The sequence below is a fragment of the Epinephelus lanceolatus genome, chromosome 23 (genome assembly GCF_041903045.1).
Source record: "Epinephelus lanceolatus isolate andai-2023 chromosome 23, ASM4190304v1, whole genome shotgun sequence".
Classification (NCBI taxonomy): Eukaryota; Metazoa; Chordata; class Actinopteri; order Perciformes; family Serranidae; genus Epinephelus; species Epinephelus lanceolatus.
This window is the reverse complement of record NC_135756.1, coordinates 4,465,258-4,474,130: the sequence shown is the minus strand read 5'-3', so window position 1 is coordinate 4,474,130 and position 8,873 is coordinate 4,465,258. Positions and strand designations below refer to the sequence as shown.

Here is an 8,873-nt window from a genome sequence, read left to right as displayed (position 1 = left end):
AACGCTCGCAGCTTGCCGGCAAGACAGGCCAACATTCGCGGAAAATCTGGCAGTGTAAAAGGGGCTGATGGCAATGAGATCTCCAGTGGAGTTTTGGCAAAAGTAGCTTGTACTTTAGTAGGCCAACCTTTGCAAGGAGAGCAGAATGTAGTTTTTGGGGTTCAGTATCTTGCCCAAGGATACTTCGACATGCGGACCGGAGGAGCAAAGGATCAAACCACTGATCTTCCAATCAATGGACAACCTGCTCTACCTCTGAGCCACAGCCTGTAAAACTGTTGACAGGACACTTCAAACTGCAAACAAATCAATTATGATTATTAGTTATTATTATACATCTGTTTTTAAATCAAGTTGAACATCTTGTGGTTGTTTGATGGATCTCCACAGGACATGGACTCGTCCATCGGTCAGTCAAACACACTTTTATTTCCTTTAACAAACAAAGAGTTCAGACACAGATATTGTTGCAAAGCCTCAAACAATCATTAAACAAAGTGCTTCTGCCAAATACGTATATAAAAAAAAGTGCACAAATGTTCACGAGGAGTTTCATCACCTCAGTGACAGAGAAATGATGCTGCGACTACTGGATCCAGGTGAGCAGAGAGAAACACACAGTAAACAGAAGCCGTGGGAAGTAAACCTACTCATTGCTTATGTCGAATTTATGGTTACAGACGCCAACTCGTTCTGCTGAAACAAACATTCACAAACACAACATGCTCCCTCTGAGCCGATATATAAAATACAAATACAAAAATATATCCAACAGACCTCTGATCAACGTCACTGTACATTCAGATTCCTCTGATCTTTATTGTAATGCTACAGCAGGACGACCATCTTATTGTTTGGAGACACCTGCAGATGATTGGTCACATTTAGAATATATACTGTCGAACCACAGTGTGCTTTATATGTATAAATATAATATGAAGGGCAGCACCGAAGCCATACACATACACGATTTATTCACCGAATAACTACATTGTTTTTCCTGTGAAAAGAAACCAGAAACAGTCTCTGCTGAAGGACAGATGAAGCGGTGTACTGCAGAAGAAATGTGTTAATGTTGAAGCTTACTATGGTCTGAAACTTTAGGGACTACGTACGTGTGTATCTATGAAACAAAGATTATTACTATGTGCAGATCGCTGTGAGACTGCAGGTTAGTTTGTGTTGCTTGATGATGATTGACAGCAGCAGTTTCCCTCCTTCATATCATCAGTCTCTCAGTCTCAGACGGACTGATTCAACCCTGACCATTGCTGCTGATGCTGTTCTTGCTGTTCTTGGACATCTTGGTGCTGCTGCCACTTTGAGGCATTTTCTGTTCGTCTCCGGTCAGCAGAGCTTTAATCTCTGAGGGGATCTTCCCCTGATCCATGGCTGAGCACCACTGCTTGTACTGCAGGAGAAAACAACAAAGATAAAAGGGACGTGACGAACAAATAGTGTTTTGTTACCAAATGATAAAAATCCAGATGTTTGTGCAGCTTCTGATGATGTGACAGTATCTGTGAAGCTGTGGGACATCAGCAGTGTACCACCTGCTGACTGTATAGAAGAACTCAATGTAGCCACAGTGATATCGCCCGTGGACTCCCATTCTGAAGCCTCGACTTCAACATTTTGGCCGTCGCTATCTTGATATTTTTGGAGCCAGAAGTGACCATGCGGGGTCAGTGAAAATGCTTCTGGTGGTGGGATTTAGCGAAGGGTCAGTTGTGATGGTGGGGGGATTGGGGGTTGACACAGCACTTAAGGACTGCCCTTCTCCTGCCCTCTCTGCCTGGTTAGCACGATCTAACACAACACAACTGATCTCATGCCTACTTGTCACGCAGCAGTGGTTAACATCCAACACTAAACCGTTAATCTCACACTGACACCTGAGCAGCTGGACTCTGTTGTTACACCTGCTAATAACCGCTGGGTAACGTTAGCCGTGTGATGCTAATCGTTTATTTTAGTCTAAATGGGACCATAATTTTACAAAATGAGCATCATGCTGTATTGAAGAAGACAGTGACCAAGACCATAAACTTAAACATAAAGCTTTTTTTTTCGCCACTGACCAGTTCAGATCGCCAGTGCTATCTCTGTAAATAGCATACTAAGCGTTTCCCTTACCCTTCACCTCTGTGAAGCTGTGTGTAACGTCATCTCGCAAGAGCTTTGCTTGTTGCCGGAAGAAAACAGAGGAGCCATGCTGAGCGCCGCTCAGAGTGGCGCTGGTTGTCCCGGAGTACAGCTGAGAGTTTTACTGCATCGATTGAAAACAATGGTTCGTGTTTGTGCTTATCTGAATTGCAAGAACAGGATGTCGCGCAACACCCCGTACAGCTTTCATAGGCTGCCTTTGTCGGACGGCGAGATGCTGAAGTTGTGGCTAGTTGTGCTACAAATGGATGCTAACACTCCTGTCCAGACACTGCGCCTTGCAGACCATCGGGTCTGCAGTGCTCACTTCTCCCAAGATGACTACTGCCAGCCGAAGAAGAGAAGACATCCAATCCCGAAACACCTCTTCCTCAAGAAAACAGCTGTCCTACGAGTAGAGAGAGCTACAGACACAGTGGAGGTAATGTTATATAAACAATGTTCGAAACGCTTAGTATGCTATTCACAGAGATAGCACTGGTGATCTGAACCGGTCAGTGGCGAGAAAAAGCACTTTTAATGCACAAACTTATACGGGACGCATTTGTCCCTGTTACCGTTTTAGCTTGTTTCGCGGCTGCTGGCTGCATCCGCCTCCCTCAATACTGAACCAATTTTAAAACGAGTTGTACCTATGAATCATACGCACACATACACATGGGGAAATAGGGCCCAGGTTGAAAAATACTGAAGTTATCCTTTAACTAGTCTCGCTCACCAGACCTTTCTCAAGAAAAGAAAGGTCTGGCTGGGCCGACTCTCACTTTAAGATTGGAGGAAAAAAACGCCCTGGCTGCTTGTATTTCTTTCAACCAATCACAGTTGTTCTGGGTGGTGCCACAGCAACGGTGCGTTTGCAAAAATATTGCCGGGGGGAAACAGGTTTTGGTGTAACACGCCCACAAAAATATCACCTACAGGATGCAAACCATGGCAGAAAAATGGCTACATCCCTGCAAGATCAAACACTGCAAAAGTTAGTAAAGGACATGTTGAAAACGGTTGAAAACTGCTACACAACCGGAGGTGGTAGGGCGGGACTGCGGCAGGTGACTCGTTCCGCCCGATGAGAGGCTGATCTATGCAGCGAACTTCCGCCCACTCAGACTATCCTTTAACAGGATAATGTTTTCTGAGGTAAGAAATCAAGTGAGATGTAAGGTCAACAAGGTCAACGACTTCTTTTTGAAACCAGGTGAGTCGCCCCCTGCTGGCCATTAGAAAGAATGCAGGTTTAAGGGAGCGATCACACTGAGATGAAACGCCAGAAACGTGAAGCCAATAAAACCATTGCTTTCCTATGATACGCCGCGTCTGACCAGCGTTCAAGCATCTTTTTAGATGGACGTTTTTCCGGCTTCTTTTTAGACACGCGTTTTTGTAGACGCTTCTTTTTAGACGCGCGTAGACGCTGAAAAGTTACAATATTTTCAACTTTTGAGCGTCAGACGCCAGTAGCTAGCGTGCACTGAATAAGCGCTTCTAGCATTTCAAGTGTCTTTGAAGCGTCCGCGTCTCTAGCGTCTCATTTCTGTGTGATCACCCCCTAAAGCACCTCTGCATTGGTTTCACTTTTCAGACCCTGTTTCTTACCTCGCTGACAGGCTGGAGCTCTGACTGCAGGAAATGTTTTGTCACTCGCGACTCTTTAACTCCACAAGTCACGATAAAATGATGGACAGAACTCAGTGAACCTGCTGAGATTCATTGTGGTGGCAGTGATGAACCAACACTGGTGAAATGTTCTCACAAGTTAAATGAAGTAAAACCAGTGAGATCCACTGATATAACGGATCATCATCTTCTCACTCGTGCAGTCGGACATGCTTTGTTTTAAGATGATAGTATAATAATTTATTTCCAAAGGACAGCTACAGATGCCGCTGCTCTCTTTGACCTTTTTTGTACAAACAGGATTTTGTTCAAAGGAAATTTATATTTTTTCCAACATATTCTATCTTAATCAGACCTAATGATGTAGACTCACAGGCTGATCGACATAAATGATTATATCTCAATGCTACTTATTTGTTTTAGGATTTAATAAAATGCCACTGATTGTGATTTTGTAGCATTTTTCCAACTTTGTTTTTGTTTGTTATCTTTTTAATGTGTTCCTCTATGATTGAAATATCTTAGTTTGAATCTGAATTCAAACTTAATATATAATTATTACACTAATAACGGGGACAATAGAGCTGAAGGGTGCTCATCATGAAACACTTGTACACATAGATTTGATCTTAACCTCTGAATACAAACAAAATTTGTCAGATTCATCAACATTTTCTTCTTTCCAAAATGTTTGTGGGCGAGAACCCAGTTTAAGAACAACCCGATTCACAAAGGTTTGTAACCAGACAGCTTCCTTACTGTTTTTTTAATTCACCAACACATTTAGGAGAAAACTAAAGATTTATCTGAGCGAGTTAAACATTACATTTTGAGTCACGCCTCTCTCTCTCATGGTGTAGGGGATGATAAGATTTAAAAATCTGTATTTTTACAATGTCTACATGAGGAAAATGTGTCTTTACCATCTCCAGCTCCTCCCGCAGGGCACAGATGGCTCTCTCCTTACTGGAGACCAGTTCCTCCAGGTACTGGTATCTCAGCTTCTTCCTCGCTCTGCACTCTCTGGCGCTCTGACGGCTTCGCTCCAGTTTGGCCTTCAGGTCGATCTTTGCAGGTTTGCGGCCACGTTTGCCGGGTTTCTTCACTTTACCAGCCACCATCTGACAACAAAACACAGAGTCATGGATCAACCTACGATCACTGTTAACGTGCAGATTAATTATGACTTTTTATTTACTGTCTGTTTTAAACATTTATTAATCTATTTTTCCCACTCTCTCATTACACCCTATATCAACTCCATCCCCTCTTCCTCCACCTGTCCCCACCTCCTACATCCATTGACCCTCACAGATAAGAACAGGGTGGACAAAATAATAGGGACACCAGTCAATATAATGTAATACAATTCAACAGTCAGCAGCACAAACTACATCCTCTAAACAGATTCTACTATTCAATCAACACAAACTGAACGTTATCAGCTTTATAAAGGGTGATTTACTACAGGAGTGTTAGACTGCATTAGTTTTAGCCACTGTAGGTGTATCTAACTTGCAACTGAGAGTATTAACAACTGTCAGCTAGCTAACCAACATGCCAGAGACCCATAGAGTAAAGAGGGGATTAAGCAGCTGCTGCAAGTATGATATGCCGCTGTTAACCAAAGCTTTTAAAGTTCCGTCTGTAATCAGATGTGGGATGCAGGGATTGTCCCAGAGAGTTTTCCGAAGGAATGTGGTGTTTAAGTCAATAGTAGCGTGGCTTCTTGCCAAGCAGCAAAGGAGTTCAAAATTATGTTGTGTTTTTGTTTTTTTGGGTAATATTCAGAAGTGCTTTTTTAATTTGAAGTCATTTTTGATTATATTATTTTTTCTATCTTTTGAATTCCCTTTGACTGGTCTGGCTCTTTTTGTTCTTGTGTTGATGGATGTGTGGGGTTGTTCTTTCGTCCCTTCTGTGATTGTTTATTAGCGCTCTGTATGACTTTATTGTGCAGCTAATAAAATACCTTGTTAAAATATATATATTTTAATAAAGATATGAGTGCTTACTTTCTCTACATGTCATCAGCCCACAATAAGGACTTAAAGCTCACTATCCCCGCTGAGTTATGGCTTCATTTCCACTCTCTACAACGTTATAATATCAAGCTAGCCCTGTCACACAGTTAGCTAGCTGCAGTTAGCAGCACAACGTACATATTCAACCTTTGCTGGCCTCACAAACTAACTGGTTAACGTACAGTTAGTACCTGACTTGATAACTAACATTAACACCGTCCTGGCTGTAACATAACGTCGATTAAACTGTGATAATTATCTGTATTTAACCACAGTTAGCCGTTAGCCGTTAGCTTCTTACCTTGTTATCATCCATTTTGGTGAAGGCTGGCAGCTAGCTCTCGCGTTAGCTACCACAGCTAACAGCTCCGTTCAGAGATACAGCTGCGAATAAACAATAAGAAAATATAATTAGATACAGTTAAGGTTAATCCGCGCGCATGGTAATAAAACGGACAATAGCTAACCGAGATAGTTGGCGTGATGTTGCTTAGCTGTGTTTACATCGTGTTTCCTGTTGACGTAACGCGGTGACGTCAGTTGTGCTTTGTGTTTTCTTTCTGTCAATAAATCTTTATTGAATCAAATGAACGTACAAAGCAGTGCCGGAGAGCATAACAGGCTGCACTGCACTGGGAAGGCACTGCAGGCACATTTTGGTGCACACCAGTTTGCAAAGACCAAGAAGAGCAAGACACAGCTCAGATTCCCATCATCTTTGTGCATCATGCTGTGAGCGGCCCTGCCCCACAATGCACCGCTGGACCTGTGACATCAGTGTCATCACACTGTTATTTATATAAGCAGGGGATTTGAATACAAAGTTGTCACCACTGTATGTGATCTGCACTCCAGAGTAGGGCCTTCATCAGACTATGCAATATCGCCCACTACTGGATTTGTAAGTTAATAAACTGTAATTAAAGCTCTGTGTGCTTTGATGAGCTGCCATGAAACAACATGACCCTCTTCTATTTTATAATGCCTACTAATATTACAATATTATAATGACTATTAATATATATAAAAAAAACAGACCATAAGTTACGTTTTTGTTTCATTTCACCTCCTCCACTCTACAATCACGCAGCACTGTCATCTTTAACTGAGCTAATATCTAACTCACACTGGGCCGCAAACAATCAGGACTGGAAGCACTCTAACTTCCCAGTGTTAGATAAAATGGTTTTAAAAATTAATACCAAATAAAAAAAAAATACAGGGGAAAAAAATGTTATTTTATTTTTTAATTCATAAAAATAATGAATAATTTAATTAATAAAATTTGATAAATATATTTTTATTATTTTTATCAATAAAATAAAACATATTATATTTTATCTCTTATTTTAACTTGCACTATTATATGGTATACTTTTAATTTTTACTATATTATTTATCTATCTTTTCTTATTTTAACTTCAGATTCTAATTTTGTTTTTACTTGCATGATCTTTGCTCAGGGAGCCTGAGATCTAAGACTTTAACTGCCAACAACAGCTCCTCTGTATTTCTTGCACATGATTTACAGTACAGGCCAAAAGTTTGGACACACCTTCTCATTCAATGCGTTTTCTTTATTTTCATGACTATTTACATTGTAGATTCTCACTGAAGGCATCAAAACTATGAATGAACACATGTGGAGTTATGTACTTAACAAAAAAGGTGAAATAACTGAAAACATGTTTTATATTCTAGTTTCTTCAAAATAGCCACCCTTTGCTCTGATTACTGCTTTGCACACTCTTGGCATTCTCTCCATGAGCTTCAAGAGGTAGTCACCTGAAATGGTTTCCACTTCACAGGTGTGCCTTATCAGGGTTAATTAGTGGAATTTCTTGCTTTATCAATGGGGTTGGGACCATCAGTTGTGTTGTACAGAAGTCAGGTTAATACACAGCCGACAGCCCTATTGGACAACTGTTAAAATTCATATTATGGCAAGAACCAATCAGCTAACTAAAGAAAAACCAGTGGCCATCATTACTTTAAGAAATGAAGGTCAGTCAGTCCAGAAAATTGCAAAAACTTTAAATGTGTCCCCAAGTGGAGTCGCAAAAACCATCAAGCGCTACAACGAAACTGGCACACATGAGGACCGACCCAGGAAAGGAAGACCAAGAGTCACCTCTGCTTCTGAGGATAAGTTCATCCGAGTCACCAGCCTCAGAAATCGCAAGTTAACAGCAGCTCAGATCAGAGACCAGATGAATGCCACACAGAGTTCTAGCAGCAGACCCATCTCTAGAACAACTGTTAAGAGGAGACTGCGCCAATCAGGCCTTCATGGTCAAATAGCTGCTAGGAAACCACTGCTAAGGAGAGGCAACAAGCAGAAGAGATTTGTTTGGGCCAAGAAACACAAGGAATGGACATTAGACCAGTGGAAATCTGTGCTTTGGTCTGATGAGTCCAAATTTGAGATCTTTGGTTCCAACCGCCGTGTCTTTGTGAGACGCAGAAAAGGTGAACGGATGGATTCCACATGCCTGGTTCCCACTGTGAAGCATGGAGGAGGAGGTGTGATGGTGTGGGGGTGTTTTGCTGGTGACACTGTTGGGGATTTATTCAAAATTGAAGGCACACTGAACCAGCATGGCTACCACAGCATCCTGCAGCGACATGCCATCCCATCCGGTTTGCGTTTAGTTGGACGATCATTTATTTTTCAACAGGACAATGACCCCAAACACACCTCCAGGCTGTGTAAGGGCTATTTGACCAAGAAGGAGAGTGATGGAGTGCTGCGGCAGATGACCTGGCCTCCACAGTCACCGGACCTGAACCCAATCCAGATGGTTTGGGGTGAGCTGGACCGCAGAGTGAAGGCAAAGGGGCCAACAAGTGCTAAACACCTCTGGGAACTCCTTCAAGACTGTTGGAAAACCATTTCAGGTGACTACCTCTTGAAGCTCATGGAGAGAATGCCAAGAGTGTGCAAAGCAGTAATCAGAGCAAAGGGTGGCTATTTTGAAGAAACTAGAATATAAAACATGTTTTCAGTTATTTCACCTTTTTTTGTTAAGTACATAACTCCACATGTGTTCATTCATAGTTTTGATGCCT

The 8,873-nt window shown here is 41.8% G+C and overlaps 1 protein-coding gene across 1 annotated transcript; it reads right to left on the bottom strand.

Annotated features, from left to right (window-relative positions):
* Positions 1-408: 408 nt before the first annotated feature.
* crebl2 (cAMP responsive element binding protein-like 2) lies at positions 409-6,407 on the bottom strand. Its single transcript, XM_033614353.2, has 4 exons — positions 6,272-6,407; positions 6,106-6,188; positions 4,704-4,901; positions 409-1,411 (listed from the first exon to the last, which is right to left on the bottom strand). The coding sequence occupies exons 2-4, from the start codon at positions 6,118-6,120 to the stop codon at positions 1,256-1,258; spliced, it is 369 nt and encodes a 122-aa protein (XP_033470244.1). The 5' UTR covers positions 6,121-6,188; positions 6,272-6,407; the 3' UTR covers positions 409-1,255.
* Between the last annotated feature and the right edge of the window lie 2,466 nt (positions 6,408-8,873).

Coding starts and splice junctions, on each gene's coding strand:
- crebl2 (XM_033614353.2), bottom strand. Junction 1,412..4,703: donor TGCGGGAGGAGCTGGAGATG/GTAAAGACACAT, acceptor TTTCTCCTGCAG/TACAAGCAGTGGTGCTCAGC.